Raw genomic sequence first — 25453 nt, forward strand, 5'->3', positions numbered from 1 at the left:
CACTTTACAATTCAGTGCCTTCCATCAAATTTACGGTACAAGTGGAAAATAATTGTATGTTACCCTTTCTCGATTGCATGATCCATAGGGATGGAAACATGTTTAAGTTTGCCATATACAGAAAACATACCAATGTTTGTTATGTTCATTATCACTCAGCTCAGCAGGACAGAGTTAAACTTTCATCATTCTAGTTGATGTTCCTCAGTGCATGACGTATATGCAGTCCAGACTTTATTGATGATGAGTTTGAGAAGATATATTCTATGGATCCAAGTTAAAGTATCTTCGATCTTTCATTGATAAATCTTTTAAGTTGGCAGAGAAATCATTTTATAGAGTTAAACCCAAACCTACCTTGATATCAAGAATCTTTTACTTCTCCCTTTTAGTGATAATTTTTACGTTACTTCCCGTGTTACTTAAATCCTTTAATGTAAATATAGCCATCAGTAATAACAGTACTGTATACAACGAAGAGACTTAGTGACGTCTCTTTGTTGTATATCAACTGACTTATATTTCTTTCTTGTATCTCCCCTTATGATGTGATTATTACAATAAAGTGCACCTGGGAACTTATCGTGTTTCATTTCCAGGTGGACTCATAGGAATATACTTGATCGCGCACAAAATTGTGATCCTTTCTAATATATGTATATATATTTGTATATGAGTGGATGGGCCATTCGTCTGTTTCCTGGTGCTACATCGCTGACGTGGGAAACCCTTCCGACATATATATCTTCTTTGTCAACCACTCCTCACTCATTTAGTCAATACATCCAAACCATTTTAGCACGCCCTTTTCTAATCTTTCGATCACACTTTATTACCATACCTCTATATCTTTTATTACATACTTTATCAAACCACTGCACACCACATATTGTCCTTAAACACTTAATTTTCAGCACCTCCACTCTCCTCTGCACATCCGTATCTATAGCCCATGCCTCGCGTTCATGTAACATTGCTGGGACTCCCATGCCCTCCCAGATAATGACCTCTTCACACATTCCTCGATGCTCCCAGAATCTTTACCCCACACCCATCCTGACTCATTTCTGATTCCATGGTTCTATTTGTCATTTTGTTCTCTCCCAGGTATCTAAAACATCTCACTTCCACCAGTTTTCCTCCATTCGGACTCACCAGACTTTACCTGCTTGTGGTTCCACTGCATGTGAATAGGTGCCTTATGTGAGGCTCTCATTGTTTGTTAAAAAATAAAAGGGACAACAGTCTTGTCTAAGAAGTCATTCCAGAGGAGTCCGTCATTTGCCTGCTTCTGCAAGTAGTGCAGTCTTCGAGCTGTAAGAGTTCTTGGGAAAGGTGCCCTGGGGCAGTTGTGAATATGATGAATTTATATATATATATATATATATATATATATATATATATATATATATATATATATATATATATATATATATATATCTTTCGTACTATTCGCCATTATATATATATATATATATATATATATATATATATATATATATATATATATATATAGGATGGATGTGCTGGAAATGAGATGTTTGAGGACAATGTGTGGTGTGAGGTGGTTTGATCGAGTAAGTAACGTAAGGGTAAGAGAGATGTGTGGAAATAAAAAGAGCGTGGTTGAGAGAGTAGAAGAGGGTGTTTTGAAATGGTTTGGGCACATGGAGAGAATGAGTGAGGAAAGATTGACCAAGAGGATATATGTGTCGGAGGTGGAGGGAACGAGGAGAAGAGGGAGACCAAATTGGAGGTGGAAAGATGGAGTGAAAAAGACTTTGTGTGATCGGGGCATGAACATGCAGGAGGGTGAAAGGAGGGCAAGGAATAGAGTGAATTGGAGCGATGTGGTATACCGGGGTTGATGTGCTGTCAGTGGATTGAATCAGGGCATGTGAAGCGTCTGGGGTAAACCATGGAAAGCTGTGTAGGTATGTATATTTGCGTGTGTGGACGTATGTATATACATGTGTATGGGGGTGGGTTGGGCCATTCCTTTCGTCTGTTTCCTTGCGCTACCTCGCAAACGCGGGAGACAGCGACAAAGCAAAAAAAAAAAAAAAATATATATATATATATATATATATATATATATATATATATATATATATATATATATATATATATATATATTATCCCTGGGGATAGGGGAGAAAGAATACTTCCCACGTATTCCCTGCGTGTCGTAGAAGGCGACTAAAAGGGGAGGGAGCGGGAGGCTGGAAATCCTCCCCTCTCGTTTTTTTTTTAATTTTCCAAAAGAAGGAACAGAGAATTGGGCCAGGTGAGGGTATTCCCTCAAGGCCCAGTCCTCTGTTCTTAACGCTACCTCGCTAATGCGGGAAATGGCGAATAGTTTGAAAGAAAGAAAAAGAAAATATATATATATATATATATATATATATATATATATATATATATATATATATATATATATGTGTATGTGTGTGTGTGTGTGTGTGGTTCTTCTTGCATGGTATTATGATGGCAGATACATCGGCTTGTGTTCATTCTGTTCAAAACATTTTGCTCAAGTTCATTATGAATGATGGTCACAAGTCGGTAGGGGCAGGTATGTTCAGTGTAGGACGACCCTGGAAGATGATGTTATCAACTGTACAGTTGGCCCTGAGTCTCAGGTTATGGTCTGTTGTAGCAACATTGTCTTGACCGGTCAATAATTGTACACTGTATGTTGGTGTGACCCCAGCCAGACCCGGGTGGGGTAGAGCCACGAGCTCGCCAAGTCAATAGTCTTCATGACTGTATCATTCCTGACGTGTGATCTGAGTCCCAGTTGCGAGAGCGTCCTCAGATACCGGACCACGACCTCATCATGGGTCAGGTGGTTTGTCACACGTGTGTGGGGTGGAGGGCGTCACACGTGTGTGGAGTGGAGTGCGTCAGACGTGTGTGGAGTGGAGTGCGTCAGACGTGCGTGGAGTGGAGTGCGTCAGTCGTGCGTGGAGTGGAGTGCGTCAGACGTGCGTGGAGTGGAGTGCGTCAGACGTGTGTGGAGTGGAGTGCGTCAGACGTGTGTGGAGTGGAGTGCGTCAGATGTGTGTGGAGTAGAGTGCGTCACACGTGTGTGGAGTGGAGTGCGCCAGACGTGTGTGGAGTGGAGTGCGCCAGGCGTGTGTGGAGTGGAGTGCGTCAGACGTGTGTGGAGTGGAGTGCGTCAGACGTGTGTGGAGTGGAGTGCGTCAGACTTGTGTGGAGTGGAGTGCGTCAGACGTGTGTGGAGTGGAGTGCGTCAGACGTGTGTGGAGTGGAGTGCGTCATATGTGTGTGGAGTGGAGTGCGTCAGACGTGTGTGGAGTGGAGTGCGCCAGGCGTGTGTGGAGTGGAGTGCGTCAGAAGTGTGTAGAGTGCGTCAGACGTGTGTGCAGTGGAGTGCGTCAGGCGTGTGTGCAGTGGAGTGCGTCAGACGTGTGTGCAGTGGAGTGCGTTAGACGTGTGTAGAGTGGAGTGCGTCAGACGTGCGTGGAGTGGAGTGCGTCAGTCGTGCGTGGAGTGGAGTGCGTCAGACGTGCGTGGAGTGCGTCAGACGTGTGTGGAGTGGAGTGCGTCAGATGTGTGTGGAGTGGAGTGCGTCAGTCGTGTGTGGAGTGCGTCAGACGTGTGTGCAGTGGAGTGCGTCAGACGTGCGTGGAGTGGAGTGCGTCAGTCGTGCGTGGAGTGGAGTGCGTCAGACGTGCGTGGAATGGAGTGCGCCAGGCGTGTGTGGAGTGGAGTGCGCCAGGCGTGTGTGGAGTGGAGTGCGCCAGGCGTGTGTGGAGTGGAGTGCGTCAGACGTGTGTGGAGTGCGTCAGACGTGTGTGCAGTGGAGTGCGTCAGGCGTGTGTGCAGTGGAGTGCGTCAGGCGTGTGTGCAGTGGAGTGCGTCAGACGTGTGTGCAGTGGAGTGCGTCAGACGTGCGTGGAGTGGAGTGCGTCAGTCGTGCGTGGAGTGGAGTGCGTCAGACGTGCGTGGAGTGGAGTGCGTCAGACGTGCGTGGAGTGGAGTGCGTCAGACGTGCGTGGAGTGGAGTGCGTCAGACGTGCGTGGAGTGGAGTGCGTCAGACGTGCGTGGAGTGGAGTGCGTCAGACGTGCGTGGAGTGGAGTGCGTCAGACGTGCGTGGAGTGGAGTGCGTCAGACGTGTCTGGAGTGGAGTGCGTCAGATGTGTGTTGAGTGGAGTGCGTCAGACGCGGTCAGGTTACACTCACGCTGCAGGGAAGACTCACTCACTCACCTACGAACTCCGGCCATAAACTCCTGAGTCAGAATCTCTCACATGATGCGAAGCTGTCAGTGTGACACTGGAGACGTGTGTCCGTGTGTGTAACTCTATCCTGTAGTGGGTGTTGTGGGTGTGGGTGTGTGTGAGGGGGAAGGGCGATAACAGAGGGGGTGAACGTGAGGCAGTGTTGCCAGACACGGTGGCTCTCCGTCATCTGGAGGTGATTATATATTCATGTGTGAGACAAGTAGCGTGAAATTGGTAATGTAAGGGTGGTCTGGGTCGTGGGTCAGGCTGAGCAAACCATGAGTACCCGCAGCCCAGGCTCAACACGCCTCCTGCCTCATACTGATCTTCGGATCCTCACAGCTGGCTCCTGGCCTCACTTGACGCTCTCACAGCCACAGTAAACCCCTCATCTCCTCTCACTGTCACATCCCTGGCTCACCTGAGCCTTGCCCCTGTGATGCCCTCCACCCCGGCAGACGACAAGTGGTCACGTGTGCTGGTAAGCCACGCCCGCCCAGTCTTCCTCACACGCTGCCTCACCCGTGCTACTGTGTGTGTACACCAGACATCATCATCACAACTCGTGTTGATGTGGTAGTACGGGTCACACTGGCGACTGCCGCCACCCCACCACGCCATGGGACATCAGCCATATATATATATATATATATATATATATATATTATTTATTTATTTATTTTGCTTTGTCGCTGTCTCCAGCGTCTGCGAGGTAGCGCAAGGAAACAGACGAAAGAAATGGCCCAACCCACCCCCATACACATGTATATACATACACGTCCACACACGCAAATATACATACCTATACATCTCATTGTACACATATATATGCACACACAGACACATACATATATGCCCATGCACACAATTCACACTGTCTGCCTTTATTCATTCCCATCGCCACCTCGCCACACATGGAATACCATCCCCCTCCCCCCTCATGTGTGCGAGGTAGCGCTAGGAAAAGACAACAAAGGCCCCATTCGTTCACATTCAGTCTCTAGCTGTCATGCAATAATGCCCGAAACCACAGCTCCCTTTCCACATCCAGGCCCCACACTACTATCCCTGGTTTACCCCAGACGCTTCACATGCCCTGATTCAATCCACTGACAGCACGTCAACCACATCGATCCAATTCACTCTATTCCTTGCCCGCCTTTCACCCTCCTGCATGTTCAGGCCCCAATCACTCAAAATCTTTTTCACTCCATCTTTCCACCTCCAATTTGGTCTCCCACTTCTCGTTCCCTCCACCTCCGACACATATATCCTCTTGGCCAATCTTTCCTCACTCATTCTCTCCATGTGCCCAAACCATTTCAAAACACCCTCTTCTGCTCTCTCAACCACGCTCTTTTTATTTCCACACATCTCTCTCACCCTTACATTACTTACTCGATCAAACCACCTCACACCACACATTGTCCTCAAACATCTCATTTCCAGCACATCCGCCCTCCTGCGCACAACTCTATCCATAGCCCACGCCTCGCAACCATACAACATTGCTGGAACCACTATTCCTTCAAACATACCCATTTTTGCTTTCCGAGATAATGTTCTCGACTTCCACACATTCTTCAAGGCTCCCAGGATTTTCGCCCCCTCCCCCACCCTATGATTCACTTCCGCTTCCATGGTTCCATCCGCTGCCAGATCCACTCCCAGATATCTAAAACACTTTACTTCCTCCAGTTTCTCTCCATTCAAACTTACCTCCCAATTGACTTGACCCTCAACCCTACTGTACCTAATAACCTTGCTCTTATTCACATTTACTCTTAACTTTCTTCTTTCACACACTTTACCAAACTCAGTCACCAGCTTCTGCAGTTTCTCACATGAATCAGCCACCAGCGCTGTATCATCAGCGAACAACAACTGACTCACTTCCCAAGCTCTCTCATTCACAACAGACTTCATACTTGCCCCTCTTTCCAAAACTCTTGCATTCACCTCCTTAACAACCCCATCCATGAACAAATTAAACACCATGGAGATATCACACACCCCTGCCGCAAACCTACATTCACTGAGAACCAATCACTTTCCTCTCTTCCTACACTTACACATGCCTTACATCCTCGATAAAAACTTTTCACTGCTTCTAACAACTTGCCTCCCACACCATATAATCTTAATACCTTCCACAGAGCATCTCTATCAACTCCATCATATGCCTTCTCCAGATCCATAAATGCTACATACAAATCCATTTGCTTTTCTAAGTATTTCTCACATACATTCTTCAAAGCAAACACCTGATCCACACATCCTCTACCACTTTTGAAACCACACTGCTCTTCCCCAATCTGATGCTCTGTACATGCCTTCACCCTCTCAATCAATACCCTCCCATATAATTTACCAGGAATACTCAACAAACTTATACCTCTGTAATTTGAGCACTCACTCTTATCCCCTTTGCCTCTGTACAATGGCACTATGCACGCATTCCGCCAATCCTCAGGCACCTCACCATGAGTCATACATACATTAAATAACCTTACCAACCAGTCAACAATACAGTCACCCCCTTTTTTAATAAATTCCACTGCAATACCATCCAAACCTGCTGCCTTGCCGGCTTTCATCTTCCGCAAAGCTTTTACTACCTCTTCTCTGTTTACCAAATCATTTTCCCTAACCCTCTCACTTTGCACACCACCTCGACCAAAACACCCTATATCTGCCACTCTATCATCAAACACATTCAACAAACCTTCAAAATACTCACTCCATCTCCTTCTCACATCACCACTACTTGTTATCACCTCCCCATTTGCGTCCTTCACTGAAGTTCCCATTTGCTCCCTTGTCTTACGCACTTTATTTACCTCCTTCCAGAACATCTTTTTATTCTCACTAAAATTTAATGATACTCTCTCACCCCAACTCTCATCTGCCCTCTTTTTCACCTCTTGCACCTTTCTCTTGACCTCCTGTCTCTTTCTTTGATACATCTCCCACTCAATTTCATTTTTCCCTGCAAAAATCGTCCCAATGCCTCTCTCTTCTCTTTCACTAATAGTCTTACTTCTTCATCCCACCACTCACTACCCTTTTTAATCTGCCCACCTCCCACGCTTCTCATGCCACAAGCATCTTTTGCGCAATCCATCACTGATTCCCTAAATACATCCCATTCCTCCCCCACTCCCCTTACTTCCATTGGGGTGAAGAGGGTGGTGAGAGTAAGTGAGCTTGGGAAGGAAACTTGTGTGAGGAAGTACCAGGAGAGACTGAGTACAGAATGGAAAAAGGTGAGAATATATATATATATATATATATATATATATATATATATATATATATATATATATATATATATATATTTGTTATACTTATTCGCCGTCTCCTGCGTTAGCGAGGTAGCGCAAGGAAACAGACGAGGAATAGCCCATCCCGCCCACATACACATGTTTATACATACATAAACGCCCGCACGTGCACATATACATATATATACATTTGAACGTATACATGCATATACATAGACATATACATTTATACGCAGGTACATATCCATAGTTACTGCCTTCATCCATTCTCGTCGACATCCCGCCACACACAAAATAGCATTTCTCTCTCTCTCTCTCTCTCTCTCTCTCTCTCTCTCTCTCTCTCTCTCTCTCTCTCTCTATCTCTCTCTCCTCCAGCGAGGCAGCGCGAGGAACAAACAAAGGCCACATTCGTTCACACTCAGTCTCTAGCTGTCATGTATAATGCACCGAAACCACAGCTCCCTTTCCACATCCAGGCCCCACAGAAGTTTCCATGGTTTACCCCAGACGCTTCATATGCCCTAGTTCAATCCATTGACAGCACGTCGACCCCCGGTATACCAGTTCACTTTATTCCTTACACGCCATACACCCTCCTGTATGTTCAGGCCCCAATCACTCAGAATCTTTTTAACTCCATCCTTCCACATCCAGGCCCCACAGAACTTTCCATGGTGTACCCCAGACGCTTCATACGCCCTAGTTCAATCCATTGACAGCACGTCGACCCCGGTATACCACATCGTTCCAGTTCACTTTATTCCTTACACGCCATACACCCTCCTGTATGTTCAGACCCCAATCACTCAGAATCTTTTTAACTCCATCCTTCCACCTCCAATTTAGTTCCCCGCTTCTTCCCTCCACCTCTGACACATATATCCTCTTTGTCAATCTTTCCTCACTCATTCTCTCCATGTGACCAAACCATTTCAATACACCCTCTACTGCTCTCTCAGCCACACTCTTTTTATTACCATACATCTCTCTTACCCTTACATTACTTACTTGATCAAACCACCTCACACCACATATGGTCCTCAAACATTTCGTTTCCAGCACATCCACCCTCCTCCGCACAACCCTATCTATAGTCCATGCCTTACAACCATATAACATTGTTGGAACCACTATTCCTTCAAGCATACCCATTTTTGCTTTCCGAGATAACGTTCTCGCCTTCCACACATTCTTCAACGCTCCCAGAACCTTCGCTTCCTCTCCCACCCTGTGACTCGCTTCCACTTCCATGGTTCCGTCCGCTGCTCAGTCTTCACCCAGATACTTAGAACACTTAACTTCCTCCAGTTTTTCTCCATTCAAATTTACCTTCCGATTAACTTTTCACTTAACCCTGCTGAACCTAATAACCTTGCTCTTATTCATATATATTTATATATATATATATATATATATATATATATATATATATATATATATATATATATATATATATATATATATATATATATGAATAAGAGCAAGGTTATTAGGTTCAGCAGGGTTGAGTGAAAAGTTAATTGTACAAAGGTAAAGGCGATAAGAGTGAGTGCTCAAATTTCAGAGGTATAAGTTTGTTGAGTATTCCTGGTAAATTATATGGGAGGGTATTGATTGAGAGAGTGAAGGGATATACAGAGCATCAGATTAGGTAAGAGCAGTGTGGTTTCAGAAGTGGTAGAGGATGTGTGGATCAGGTGTTTGCTTTGAAGAATGTATGTGAGAAATACTTAGAAAAGCAAATGGATTTGTATGTAGCATTTATGGATCTGGAGAAGGCATATCATAGAGTTGATAGAGATGTTCTGTGGAAGGTATTAAGAATATATGGTGTGGGAGGCAAGTTGTTAGAAGTAGTGAAAAGTTTTTATCGAGGATGTAAGGCATGTGTAAGTGTAGGAAGAGAGGAAAGTGACTGGTTCTCAGTGAATGTAGGTTTGCGACAGAGGTGTGTGATGTCTCCATGGTTGTTTAATTTGTTTATGGATGGGGTTGTTAAGGAGGTGAATGCAAGAGTATTGGATACAGGGGCAAGTATGCAGTCTGTTGCGGATGAGAGAGCCTGGGAAGTGAGTCAGTTGTTGTTCGCTGATGATACAGCGCTGGTGGCTGATTCATGTGAGAAACTGCAGAAGCTTGTGACTGAGTTTGGTTAAGTGTGTGAAAGAAGAAAGTTGAGAGTAAATGTGAATAAGAGCAAGGTTATTAGGTACAGTAGGGTTGAGGGTCAAGTCAATTGGGAGGTAAGTTTGAGTGGGTAAAAACTTGAGGAAGTGAAGTGTTTTAGATATCTGGGAGTGGATTTGGCAGCGGATGGAACCATGGAAGCGGAAGTGAATCATAGAGTGGGGGAGGGGGTGAAAATCCTGGGAGCCTGGAAGAATGTGTGGAGGTCGAGAACATTATCTCGGAAAGCAAAAATGGGTATGTTTGAAGGAATAGTGGGTCCAACAATGTTGTATGGTTGCGAGGCGTGGACTATGGATAGAGTTGTGCGCAGGAGGGTGGATGTGCTGGAAATGAGATGTTTGAGGACAATATGTGGTGTGAGGTGGTTTGATCGAGTAAGTAATGTAAGGGTAAGAGAGATGTGTGGTAATAAAAAGAGTGTGGTTGAGAGAGCAGAAGAGGGTGTTTTGAAATGTTTTGGTCACATGGAGAGAATGATTGAGGAAAGATTGACAAAGAGGATATATGTGTCAGAGGTGGAGGGAACGAGAAGTGGGAGACCAAATTGGAGGTGGAAAGATGGAGTGAGAAAGATTTTGAGTGATGGGGGCCTGAACATGCAGAGGGTGAAAGGCGTGCAAGGAATAGAGCGGATTGGAACGATGTGGTATACCGGGGTCGACGTGCTGTCAATGGATTGAACCAGGGCATGTGAAGCGTCTGGGGTAAACCAATTAAAGTTCTGTGGGGCATGGATATGGAAAGGGAGCTGTGGTTTCGGTGTATTATTACATGACAGCTAGAGACTGCGTGTGAACGAATGTGGCCTTTGTTGTCTTTTCCTAGCGCTACCTCGCACACTGAGGGGGGAAGGGGTTGTTATTCCATGTGTGGCGAGGTGGCGATGGGATTGAATAAAGGCAGGCAGTATGAATTATGTACATGTGTATATATGTATATGTCTGTGTGGGTATATATATGTATACGTTGAGATGTATAAGTATGTATATTTACGTGTGTGGACGTGTATGTTAGTCATGTGTATATGTGTGTGGGACAACATGACCTTAGACTTCAAGGTGTACTATACTGTCTGTGTAGGGGTATACCCTGTGTTCACATGTGTACACACGGTACACACACACACACACACATACTTGAACATATAAGCCCGGCTAGCTCAGTCGGTAGAGCACGAGACTCTTAATCTCGGGGTCGTGGGTTCGAGCCCCACGTTGGGCGAATGGTTTTTAGAAGGTGGCTGTATGAGCAGAGAACACACACTACACACGACACATACACACACCACCACTGACACATCACGCACACACGTATGTACGTACGTATAGTGTACAGTTGACGTGCTGAGTGTTGCTGGTAATGCTGAGAGATCAGACGACCCACCCATTATATCACCGTAGCCCATGATGACGTGGTCAGCATACAGTCGTGTTACCTGACCACCAGTACGCCGGGCAGCTGACACTGTGAGGCCAGGCACAGCACTGCCCTGCAACTGCTGCTGCTCCTGACCACTACCACCTGCTGACCACTACCACCTGCTGACCACTACCTCCTGCTGACCACTACCTCCTGCTGACCACTGCCTCCTGCTGACCACTACCACCTGCTGACCACTACCTCCTGTTGACCACTACCTCCTGCTGACCACTGCCTCCTGCTGACCACTACCTCCTGCTGACCACTGCCTCCTGCTGACCACTACCTCCTGCTGACCACTACCTCATGCTGACCACTACCACCTGCTGACCATTACCTCCTGCTGACCACTACCACCAGCTGACTACTACCACCAGTTGACTACTGCCACCTGCTGACCACTACCTCCTGCTGACCACTACCTCATGCTGACCACTACCACCTGCTGACCACTACCACCTGCTGACCACTACCACCTGCTGACCACTACCACCAGCTGACCACTACCTCCTGCTGACCACTACCTCCTGCTGACCACTACCACCAGCTGACCACTACCACCAGCTGACCACTACCACCAGCTGACTACTACCACCTGCTGACCACTGCCTCCTGCTGACCACTACCACCTGCTGACCACTACCTCCTGCTGACCTCTACCACCTGCTGACCACTACCTCCTGCTGACCACTACCTCCTGCTGACCTCTACCACCTGCTGACCACTACCTCCTGCTGACCACTACCACCAGCTGACTACTACCACCTGCTGACCACTGCCTCCTACTGACCACTACCTCCTGCTGACCACTACCGCCTGCTGACCACTACCTCATGCTGACCACTACCACCAGCTGACTACTACCACCTGCTGACCACTGCCTCCTGCTGACCACTACCTCCTGCTGACCACTACCACCTGCTGACCACTACCTCCTGCTGACCATTACCTCCTGCTGACCACTACCACCTGCTGACCACTACCTCCTGCTGACCACTACTTCCTGCTGACTACTATCACCTGCTGACCACTACCACCTGCTGACCATTACCACCAGCTGACCACTACCAGCTGACCGCTACCTCCTGCTGAGCACTACCTCCTGCTGACCACTACCTCATGCTGACCACTACCTCCTGCTGACCACTACCACCAGCTGACCACTACCTCATGCTGACCACTACCTCCTGCTGACCACTACCACCAGCTGACCACTACCTCATGCTGACCACTACCACCAGCTGACCACTACCACCAGCAGACCACTGCCTCATGCTGACCACTACCTCCTGCTGACCACTACCTCCTGCTGACCACTACCACCAGCTGACCACTACCTCCTGCTGACCACTACCTCCTGCTGACCACTACCTCCTGCTGACCACTACCACCAGCTGACCACTACCTCCTGCTGACCACTACCTCCTGCTGACCACTACCTCCTGCTGACCGCTGCCACCTGCTGACCACTACCTCATGCTGACCACTGCCACCTGCTGACCACCACCACCTGCTGACCACTACCTCCTGCTGACCACTACCTCATGCTGACCACTACCACCTGCTGACCACTACCACCAGCTGACCACTACCTCCTGCTGACCACTGCCACCTGCTGACCACTACCTCATGCTGACCACTACCTCCTGCTGACCACTACCACCTGCTGACCGCTATCTGAGAGTAATATGAGAGTAATCCCGTGGTCATATCAGTTTATCTCAGGTTGAGACAACGTGCCACACCAGCCAGCAGCAGGTCGCCACATAATGACCTGAAACATTTTTGTATTCGTAAAACCACATCATCAGCAGACTCTCTGGTGACCAAATATGTTGTAATGATAATGATGATAATGATAGAGATGATATAATAATGATGATGATAATCATGATGATGATAATGATGATGATAATAATGATGATATGATAATAATGATGATGGTAATAATGATGATGGTAATAATGATAATGATATATTACAGGGGAGGCGGCGGTGTGGGTGTGGAGGCGACACTGCTACTGACGCTGCTCCTGGCTCACCTGGCCCCGTACACCGACGCCCGTAAGTATCACCACCACCTCCTGCCACTCTTGCCCTCCAACACTTGTCCCTCTTGCCCTCCAACACTTGTCCCTCTTGCCCTCCAACACTCACCCCCTGCACTCCACCATTTGCTCCTCTTGCCCTCCAACACCTGCAAGTCTTAATGAAATGAAAGAGGAAAAACAGGAAAATGCATCAAAGGATATTTAACCAAGGTTCTGTCTTGTCCCCGACACTTCTTATTCTTTTTATCAACGATTTTGTCTTCCACAAATAATCCAGTGCAACTCATTCGCTGATGACTCAACACTGCAGTCATCCACATCTTCACATCTGTTCCTCCTCTCACTCGCTCTGCGTCTCGTCTTGACACGACATATCACAGCGAGCTACACGAAACCAGCACAGGTGGAATGCCTCCACGACCCACCTTCTACCAATATCTCTATCGGAAACTCCTCAACCACTCTCATCTCTCCTCTGACGGTCCTGTAATTCCACCTCTTGACTCAGGGGAACATACTTGATATTACTGTAACAACCACTCTTGCTTGAAAGCCTCACACTACAGGAATAGCTAAGTCTGCCTCTAAGAAAATGGGAGTTCTATTTAGATGTCGAAATTTCTTTTCATCTGAGCAGTTGCTCCGTTTTACGAAGGATTGTTATAACACTAAGGATGTAGAACTAGAATCGCAGTTACTCCATAAAAGGACGAATCAAAGTTGAGCTGACAGCGGTCCGACTTGTAACACTGCAGGTTAACTGCATAACTTGACCCCCTTTCCTAACGCCACAATATTGCTTCACTTTCCCTCTTCTATAGGTATTACTTTGGTTTTTGCTCCCGAGAGCTGGCTGCTTGTGTGTGTGTGTGTGTGTGTGTGTGTGTGTGTGTGTGTGTGTGTGTGTGTGTGTGTGTGCTTGCTTTTCTTGTATGATACTCAGTAATCATGATCTCTGACGTAAATAGGGAAGTAAGAGAGTGTGTTAGTGTGTTGTGTCGTAGATGACATGTGAGAGAGAGAGAGAGTAGAGCCAATAGAGAATGTGGAAGATTGAGAGAATCTGTAGAGACTTGAATGATATCTGCAGATGGGCGGGTGAGAACTTACCGAAGCTTAATGAAATGTGGACAGGTTAAAGTTATTAAGATTAGCAATGACTTTATAGATTACGTATTCAAATGAAGAGTACATTGTGACTGGGTTGTTAAGGTCTACAAGGTGATCGTTTTCTTGTTAATGCTTTGCAGTCGCATTTTTGTGGTCATCCCTACGTACAGAGTTGACGATGCCAATAGCATCTCTCGGTTACAGTTTTCCCGGTCTGGCCAATGTACACATCTTTACATGCCTTACATTTGACGGTGTAAACACTCCCAATTTTCGGATAATTTTGATGATTTAGCTTACTTTTGAGTTCGGTCTTCCTGATAGTGTTGTTATGTGGGAAGTTGACATGCTAAGCAGTCTTTTAGTAACTCTTTAATTGACCTGGTCAGAAGAGTAGGACAACGCAAGACATTTTGTAGATCTATCATCCTTACCTACATTGGTGTTACTGGATGTATGAAATGTCTTCCTTGCTTTCCAGTAAGCCTTGTTTACATACTATTTGGGATAACATAAATTCAAGGAACATTTCATATGATTATATTAATCTAGACTTGTAGGATCACATAGACACAAATATCTTAAATACACGGATTTAACTACAGACATTTTTACAGAATGATCTTGTACTGAAAATTAATGATTATAACTGTGAGCGTTAGTAGGCTTCCTGTAGATCTTGAAGGATAAGTGATCAGACTCCATTGTCACCATCACATCATGCTTGCCTCTTCGCCAACACTAAGGAGTTACCGTACGGAATGCATTGAAAACAAAATAATACCGCGCACCCTAATCCCAAGTGCCTTCTGTGTGAAGAAACAAATTCCATTTGAGAGAATTAAGCATGAAATTCTACAACGGTCATTAAATGAACGGTGCACACAGAGAGGTTAGTTGGGGTGTGAGTTTGAATACAGCGATGTTGGAGGAAGTGAAGTGGCTTATATGAATACTTGGGAGTAGACATGGCAGCATATGGAACAATGGAAGTGGAGGTGAGTCATAGGGTGGGTCAGGGGGTGAAGGTTCTGCAAGCAGTGAGGAATGTGTAGAGAGAGAATTCACAGTCTGGTGGGACGAATAGGAGTATGTGTGAAGGTATAGTAGTCCTAACGATGTTCCATGGATGCAAGGCATGGACGCTCTAGGAGCATGATTGGAAGAAGACGAATGTGTTACAAATGAAATGTTTTGAGGACAGTATGTGGTGTGGCAAGGGTTGATCGAGTAAGTTATGACAGAGTTAATGAGAGATGTTGTACTAAGAAGAGTGTGGCTGAGAGAGCGAATGAAGGCTTGCTGAAATGACTTGGACATGTGAAGAAAATGAGAGAGACTAGGCTGAAAGTGAAGAATTTCATTAGAGGTGGAGGAAACAAGATGAAGTGGGAGACCAAGTTGGAGATGGGAGGATGGGTGAAAAAGATCTTGAGAGCTCAGTACCTAAACCTGCTGGAGGGTGAACAGCGCGCACGAGATAGAACGAATTACAGTAATATGGTATAAAGGGGGTGACGTGCTGTCAGTGACTGAACCAAGGTATGTGCAGTGCCTGGTGGAAATCATGGAAAGGTACGTGGGGCTTGATTGTGGATAGGTGTCTGTGGTTTTGGTGCATGATACTGTACATGAATATCAGGAAATGGATATGAGCGAATAAGGGCATTTCCTCTGTTCCTGGGAAACAGCGAAGTACGATATATATATATATATATGTATATATATATATATATATATATATATATATATATATATATATATATATATATATATATATATATATTTTTTTTTTTTTTTTATACTTTGTCGCTGTGTCCCGCGTTTGCGAGGAAGCGCAAGGAAACAGACGAAACAAATGGCCCCCCCCCCCCCCCCATACACATGTAGATACATACGTCCACACACGCAAATATACATACCTACACAGCTTTCCATGGTTTACCCCAGACGCTTCACATACCTTGATTCAATCCACTGACAGCACGTCAACCCCGGTATACCACATCGCTCCAATTCACTCTATTCCTTGCCCTCCTTTCACCCTCCTGCATGTTCAGGCCCCGATCACACAAAATCTTTTTCACTCCATCTTTCCACCTCCAATTTGGTCTCCCTCTTCTCCTTGCTCCCTCCACCTCCGACACATATATCCTCTTGGTCAATCTTTCCTCACTCATCCTCTCCATGTGCCCAAACCACTTCAAAACACCCTCTTCTGCTCTCTCAACCACGCTCTTTTTATTTCCACACATCTCTCTTACCCTTACGTTACTCACTCGATCAAACCACCTCACACCACACATTGTCCTCAAACATCTCATTTCCAGCACATCCATCCTCCTGCGCACAACTCTATCCATAGCCCACGCTTCGCAACCATACAACATTGTTGGAACCACTATTCCTTCAAACATACCCATTTTTGCTTTCCGAGATAATGTTCTCGACTTCCACACATTCTTCAAGGCTCCCAGAATTTTCGCCCCCTCCCCCACCCTATGATCCACTTCCGCTTCCATGGTTCCATCCGCTGCCAAATCCACTCCCAGATATCTAAAACACTTCACTTCCTCCAGTTTTTCTCCATTCAAACTCACCTCCCAATTGACTTGACCCTCAACCCTACTGTACCTAATAACCTTGCTTTTATTCACATTTACTCTTAACTTTCTTCTTCCACACACTTTACCAAACTCAGTCACCAGCTTCTGCAGTTTCTCACATGAATCAGCCACCAGCGCTGTATCATCAGCGAACAACAACTGACTCACTTCCCAAGCTCTCTCATCCCCAACAGACTTCATACTTGCCCCTCTTTCCAAAACTCTTGCATTTACCTCCCTAACAACCCCATCCATAAACAAATTAAATAACCATGGAGACATCACACACCCCTGCCGCAAACCTACATTCATTGAGAACCAATCACTTTCCTCTCTTCCTACACGTACACATGCCTTACATCCTCGATAAAAACTTTTCACTGCTTCTAACAACTTTCCTCCCACACCATATATTCTTAATACCTTCCACGGAGCATCTCTATCAACTCTATCATATGCCTTCTCCAGATCCATAAATGCTACGTACAAATCCATTTGCTTTTCTAAGTATTTCTCACATACATTCTTCAAAGCAAACACCTGATCCACACATCCTCTACCACTTCTGAAACCACACTGCTCTTCCCCAATCTGATGCTCTGTACATGCCTTCACCCTCTCAATCAATACCCTCCCATATAATTTACCAGGAATACTCAACAAACTTATACCTCTGTAATTTGAGCATTCACTCTTATCCCCTTTGCCTTTGTACAATGGCACTATGCACGCATTCCGCCAATCCTCAGGCACCTCACCATGAGTCATACATACATTAAATAACCTTACCAACCAGTCAACAATACAGTCACCCCCTTTTTTAATAAATTCCACTGCAATACCATCCAAACCTGCTGCCTTGCCGGCTTTCATCTTCCGCAAAGCTTTCACTACCTCTTCTCTGTTTACCAAATCATTTTCCCTAACCCTCTCACTTTGCACACCACCTCGACCAAAACACCCTATATCTGCCACTCTATCATCAAACACATTCAACAAACCTTCAAAATACTCACTCCATCTCCTTCTCACATCACCACTACTTGTTATCACCTCCCCATTTGCGCCCTTCAAAGAAGTTCCCATTTGCTCCCTTGTCTTACGCACTTTATTTACCTCCTTCCAGAACATCTTTTTATTCTCCCTAAAATTTAATGACACTCTCTCACCCCAACTCTCATTTGCCCTTTTTTTCACCTCTTGCACCTTGCTCTTGACCTCCTGTCTCTTTCTTTTATACATCTCCCACTCAATTGCATTTTTTCCCTGCAAAAATCGTCCAAATGCCTCTCTCTTCTCTTTCACTAATACTCTTACTTCTTCATCCCACCACTCACTACCCTTTCTAATCAACCCACCTCCCACTCTTCTCATGCCACAGGCATCTTTTGCGCAATCCATCACTGATTCCCTAAATACATCCCATTCCTCCCCTACTCCCCTTGCTTCCATTGTTCTCACCTTTTTCCATTCTGTACTCAGTCTCTCCTGGTACTTCCTCACACAAGTCTCCTTCCCAAGCTCACTTACTCTCACCACCCTCTTCACCCCAACATTCACTCTTCTTTTCTGAAAACCCATACAAATCTTCACCTTAGCCTCCACAAGATAATGATCAGACATCCCTCCAGTTGCACCTCTCAGCACATTAACATCCAAAAGTCTCTCTTTCGCACGCCTGTCAATTAACACGTAATCCAATAACGCTCTCTGGCCATCTCTCGTACTTACATAAGTATACTTATGTATATCTCGCTTTTTAAACCAGGTATTCCCAATCATCAGTCCTTTTTCAGCACATAAATCTACAAGCTCTTCACCATTTCCATTTACAACACTGAACACCCCATGTATACCAATTATTCCCTCAACTGCCACATTACTCACCTTTGCATTCAAATCCCCCATCACTATAAGTCCTCGGGAAAATGAAACACTACTATAAGTTCCCAAGTTAATAACTGAGAGTAATGCCATCTCAGTTATAAATACTAACTCTATTATCACGAGAAATATCATTGAATCTTCTATTAGTAAATACACAGAGAATTATAATCTTAATATTAGTGATGGTCTATACAAATTGGATAACTTTATCGTTGATAAAATTTGTAGAATTATAAGTTTGATACGCTCGTTGTCTATCTTGGACACTCGCATGTTTATCAAATGGCGTCCTAGCTACGTCTCTTCGTTGTATATCAACTGGCTGTTATATTTCTCTCTTGTGTCTCCCCTGATGATTTGATTACTACACGAAAGTGCACTTGGGAACTTACAGTGTTTCATTTTCCCCGGGGACTCTTCGGAATATACTTGATCACGCGCAAAGTTGTGATCCTTTCCAATATATATATATATATATATATAGTTATTATTATTATTATTTTCTTATTATACTTTATCGCTGTCTCCCGCGTTAATGAGGTAGCGCAAAGAAACAGACGAAAGAATGGCCTAACCCACCCACATACACATTTATATACATACACGTCCACACGCGCACATATACATACCTATACATTTCAACGTATACATACACAGACATATACATATATACACATGTACGCAATTCATACTTGCTGCATTTATTCATTCACGTCGCCACCCCGCCACACATGAAATGACAACCCCCTCCCTCCGCACACGCGCGAGGTTACGCCAGGAAAAGACAACAAAGGGCACATTCGTCCACACTCCGTCTCTTGCTGTCATGTATAATGCACCGAAACCACAGCTCCCTTTCCACATCCAGACCCCACAAAACTTTACATGGTTCACCCTAGACGCTTCACATGCCCTGGTTCAATCCATTGATAGCACGTCGACCCCGGTATACCACGTCGTTCCAATTCACTCTATTCCTTGCACGCATTTCACCCTCCTGCAAGTTCAGGCCCCGATCACTCAAAATCTTTTTCACTCCATCTTTCCACCTCCAGTTTGGTCTCCCACTTCTCCTCGTTCCCTTCACCACTGGCACATATATCCTCTTTGTCAATCTTTCCTCACTCATTCTCTCCATGTGACCAAACCATTTCAATACACCCTCTTCTGCTCTCACAACCACGCTTTTTTTTTATTACAACACATTTCTCTTACCCTTTTATTACTTACTCAATCAAACCACCTTACACCACATATTGTCCTCAAACATCTCATTTCCAACACATCCACCCTCCTGCGCACACCTCTATCCATAGCCCACGCCTCGCAATCATACGACATTGTTGGAACCACTATTCCTTCAAACATACCCATTTTTTTCCGAGAGAGCTTGGGAAGTGAGTCAGTTGTTGTTCGCTGATGATACAGTGCTGGTGGCTGATTCATGTGAGAAACTGCAGAAGCTGGTGACTGAGTTTGGTAAAGTGTGTGAAAGAAGAAAGTTAAGAGTAAATGTGAATAAGAGCAACGTTATTAGGTACAATAGAGTTGAGGGTCAAGTCAATTGGGAGGTAAGTTTGAATGGAGCAAAACTGGAGGAAGTAAAGTGTTTTAGATATCTGGGAGTGGATCTGGCAGCGGATGGAACCATGGAAGCGGAAGTGGATCATAGGGTGGGGGAGGGGGCGAAAATCCTGGGAGCCTTGAAGAATGTGTGGAAGTCGAGAACATTATCTCGGAAAGCAAAAATGGGTATGTTTGAAGGAATAGTGGTTCCAACAATGTTGTATGGTTGCGAGGCGTGGGCTATGGATAGAGTTGTGCGCAGGAGGATGGATGTGCTGGAAATGAGATGTTTGAGGACAATGTGTGGTGTGAGGTGGTTTGATCGAGTAAGTAACGTAAGGGTAAGAGAGATGTGTGGAAATAAAAAGAGCGTGGTTGAGAGAGCAGAAGAGGGTGTTTTGAAATGGTTTGGGCACATGGAAAAAATGAGTGAGGAAAGATTGACCAAGAGGATATATGTGTCGGAGGTGGAGGGAACGAGGAGAAGTGGGAGACCAAATTGGAGGTGGAAAGATGGAGTGAAAAAGATTTTGTGTGATCGGGGCCTGAACATGCAGGAGGGTGAAAGGCGGGCAAGGAATAGAGTGAATTGGATCGATGTGGTATACCGGGGTTGACGTGCTGTCAGTGGATTGAATCAAGGCATGTGAAGCGTCTGGGGTAAACCATGGAAAGCTGTGTAGGTATGTATATTTGCGTGTGTGGACGTATGTATATACATGTGTATGGGGGGGGTTGGGCCATTTCTTTCGTCTGTTTCCTTGCGCTACCTCGCAAACGCGGGAGACAGCGACAAAGCAAAAAAAAAAAAAAAAAATATATATATATATATATATATATATATATATATAGATATATTCTATCTATTATTATACTTTGTCGCCGTCTCCCGCGTTAGCGAGGTAGCGTAAGAAAACAGAAGGAAGAATAGCCCAACCCACCCGCATACACATGTATATATACATACACGTCCACACACGCACATATACATACCTATACATTTCAATGTATATATATTTATACATACACAGACATATACATATATATACACGTACATAATTCATATTTACTACCTTTATTCATTTCCGTCGCCACCCCGCCACACATGAAATGACAACCCCCCTCCCCCGCATGCGCGCGAGGTAGCGCTAGTTAAAGAGAACAAAGGCCACATTCGTTCCCACTCAGTCTCTAGCTGTCATTTATAATATACCGAAACCACATCTCCCTTTCCACATCCAGGCCCTGCAAAACTTTCCATGGTTTACCCCAGACGCTTCACATGCCCTGGTTCAATACATTGATAGCAAGATAACTCCGGTATACCACATCGTTCCAGTTCACTCTATTCCTTTCACGTCTTTCACACTCCTGCATGTTCAGGCCCCGATCGCTCAAAATCTTTTTCACTCCATCTTTCCACCTCCAGTTTGGTCTACCACTTCTCCTCGTTCCCTCCACCTCTGGCACATATATCCTCTTTGTCAATCTTTCCTCACTCATTCTCTCCATGTGACCAAACCATTTCAAAACACCCTCTTCTGCTCTCTCAACCACACTCTTTTTATTACCACACATATCTCTTACCCTTTCATTACTTACTCGATCAAACCACCTCACACCACATATTGTCCTCAAACATCTCATTTCCAACACATCCACCCTCCTCCGCACAACTCTATCTGTAGCCCACGCCTCGCAACTATACAACATTGTTGGAACCACTATTCCTTCAAACATACCCATTTTTGCTTTCCGAGATAATGTTCTCGCCTTCAACATATTTTTCAACGCTCCCCGAACTTTCGCCCCCTCTCCCACCCTGTGACTCACTTACGCTTCCATAGTTCCATCCGCTGCCAAATCCACTCCCAGATATCCAAAACACTTCACTTCCTCCAGTTTTTCTCCATTCAAACTTAACTCCCAGTTGACTTATCCCTCAGCCCTACTGTACCTAATAACCTTGCTCTCTCTCTCTCTCTCTCTCTCTCTCTCTCTCTCTCTCTCTCTCTCTCTCTCTCTCTCTCTGTATATATATATATATATATATATATATATATATATATATATATATATATATATATATATATATATATATTCCAATGAGTCCACGGGGAAAATGAAATACGAAAAGTTCCCAAGTGCACTTTCGTGTAATAATCACTTCATCAGGGGAGACACAAGAGAGAAATATAAGAGTCAATTGATGTACATCGAAGAGACGAAGCTAGGACGCCATTTGGTAAACATGTGATTGTCCAAAACATGTGATTTTTGATGAAGAAGTAAGATTATTAGTGAAAGAGAAGAGGGAGGCATTTGGACGATTTTTGCAGGGAAAAAATGCATATGAGTGGGAGATGTATAAAAGAAAGAGGCAGGAGGTCAAGAGAAAGGTGCAAGAGGTGAAAAAGAGGGCAAATGAGAGTTGGGGTGAGAGAGTATCATTAAATTTTAGGGAGAATAAAACGATGTTCTGGAAGGAGGTAAATAAAGTGCGTAAGACAAGGGAGCAAATGGGAACATCAGTGAAGGGGGCTAATGGTGAGGTGATAACAAGTAGTGGTGAAGTGAGAAGGAGATGGAGTGAGTATTTCGAAGGTTTGTTAAATGTGTTTGATGATAGAGTGGCAGATATAGGGTGTTTTGGTCGAGGTGGTGTGCAAAGTGAGAGGGTTAGGGTAAATGATTTGGTAAACAGAGAAGAGGTAGTAAAAGCTCTGCGGAAGATGAAAGCCGGCAAGACAGTAGGTTTGGATGGTATTGCAGTGGAAGAATGTATTAAAAAAGGGGGTGACTGTATTGTTGACTGGTTGGTAAGGTTATTTAATATATGTATGATTAACGGTGAGGTGCCTGAGGATTGTGGGAATGCTTGCATAGTGCCATTGTACAAAGGCTAAGGGGATAAAAGTGAGTGCTCAAATTACAGAGGTATAAGTTTGTTGAGTATTCCTGGTAAATTATATGGGAGGGTATTGATTGAGAGGGTGAAGGCATGTACAGAGCATCAGACTGGGGAAGAGCAATGTGGTTTCAGAAGTGGTAGAGGATGTGTGGATCAGGTGTTTGCTTTGAAGAATGTATGTCAGAAATACTTAGAAAAGCAAATGGATTTGTATGTAGCATTTATGGATCTGGAGATGGCATATGATAGAGTTGATAGAGATGCTCCGTGGAAGGTACTAAGAATATATGGTGTGGGAGGCAAGTTGTTAGAAGAAGTGAAAAGTTTTTATCTAGGATGTAAGGCATGTGTACTTGTAGGAAGAGAGGAAAGTAATTGGTTCTCAGTGGATGTAAGTTTGCTGCAGGGGTGTGTGATGTCTCCATGGTTGTTTAATTTGTTTATGGATGAGGTTGTTAGGGAGGTGAATGCAAGAGTTTTGGAAAGAGGGGCAAGTATGCAGTCTGTTGTGGATGAGAGAGCTTGGGAAGTGAGTCAGTTGTTGTTCGCTGATGATACAGCGCTGGTGGCTGATTCATGTGAGAAACTGCAGAAGCTGGTGACTGAGTTTGGTAAAGTGTGTGAAAGAAGAAAGTTAAGAGTAAATGTGAATAAGAGCAAGGTTATACAGTAGGGTTGAGGGTCAAGTCAATTGGGAGGTAAGTTTGAATGGAGAAAAATTGGAGGAAGTAAAGTGTTTTAGATATCTGGGAGTGGATCTGGCAGCGAATGGAACCATGGAAGCGGAAGTGAATCATAGGGTGGGGGAGAGGGCGAAAATCCTGGTAGCCTTGAAGAATGTTTGGAAGTCGAGAACATTATATCTCGGAAAGCAAAAATGGGTATGTTTGAAGGAATAGTGGTTCCAACAATGTTGTATGGTTGCGAGGCGTGGGCTATGGATAGAGTTGTGCGCAGGAGGGTGGATGTGCTGGAAATGAGATGTTTGAGGACAATATGTGGTGTGAGGTGGTTTGATCGAGTAAGTAATGTAAGGGTAAGAGAGATGTGTGGAAATAAAAAGAGTGTGGTTGAGAGAGCAGAAGATGGTGTTTTGAAATGGTTTGGGCACATGGAGAGAATGAGTGAGGAAAGATTGACCAAGAGGATATATGTGTCGGAGGTGGAGGGAACGAGGAGAAGTGGGAGACCAAATTGGAGGTGGAAAGATGGAGTGAAAAAGATATTAAGTGATCGGGGCCTGAACATGCAGGAGGGTGAAAGGCGGGCAAGAAATAGAGTGAATTGGATCGATGTGGTATACCGGGGTTGATGTGCTGTCAATGGATTGAATCAGGGCATGTGAAGCGTCTGGGGTAAACCATGGAAAGTTCTGTGGGTCCTGGATGTAGAAAGGGAGCTGTGGTTTCGGTGCATTATTACATGACAGCTAGAGACTGAGTGTGAGCGAATGGGGCCTTTGTTGTCTTTTCCTAGCGCTACCTCGCACACATGAGGGGGGTAGGGGGATGTTATTCCATGTGTGGCGAGGTGGCGATGGGAATAAATAAAGGCAGACAGTATGAATTATGTACATGTGGATATATGTATATGTCTGTGTGTGTATATATATGTGTACACTGAGATGTATAGGTATGTATATTTGCGTGTGTGGACGTGTACGTATATACATGTGTATGTGGGTGGGTTGGGCCATTTCTTTCGTGTGTTTCCTTGCGCTACCTTGCAAACGCGGAAGACAGCGACAAAGCAAAAGAAATAAATATAATATATATATATATATATATATATATATATATATATATATATATATATATATATATATATATATATATATATATATATATGAGAGAGAGAGAGAGAGAGGCTTGACCAGACACGAAGACATTAACAATACAAAGAAATAGAGGCAATATGTCCGTGTGTTGGCGAAAAGACAACTATTCCTCTTGTACACATGTACGTTTTTCGGTAAAACTCTGTGTGTGTTTGTGTCTGGAGGGTTTTTGATGGCTGAACACTATCCTATAACTTCGGTGGCTATCAAGATTCACTCCTATGGCCAGGTAGTCTTTCCTCTCTTCCTGCCTGACCCACACGTGTGGTGCTGGTACTCACTCTACAAACATACAATCTCGTCTTATAACATTTGATAACACGTAATTCGCTTGATC

The 25453-nt window shown here is 44.7% G+C and overlaps 1 protein-coding gene and 1 non-coding gene across 2 annotated transcripts in view; both read left to right on the forward strand.

The window, feature by feature from the left end:
• The window catches only part of LOC139749883 (uncharacterized), a 293444-nt gene that overhangs the window by 101134 nt on the left and 166857 nt on the right, over window positions 1-25453 (forward strand). Inside the window, 1 exon segment of the mRNA XM_071664262.1 lies at window positions 13133-13212. Within this exon segment, the coding sequence (XP_071520363.1) occupies window positions 13133-13212 (80 nt within the window).
• Window positions 10878-10950, forward strand: TRNAK-CUU (transfer RNA lysine (anticodon CUU)). Its single transcript has one exon. It is a non-coding gene; the product is annotated as a tRNA-Lys (tRNA).

The sequence above is a fragment of the Panulirus ornatus genome, chromosome 8, assembly GCF_036320965.1.
Source record: "Panulirus ornatus isolate Po-2019 chromosome 8, ASM3632096v1, whole genome shotgun sequence".
Classification (NCBI taxonomy): Eukaryota; Metazoa; Arthropoda; class Malacostraca; order Decapoda; family Palinuridae; genus Panulirus; species Panulirus ornatus.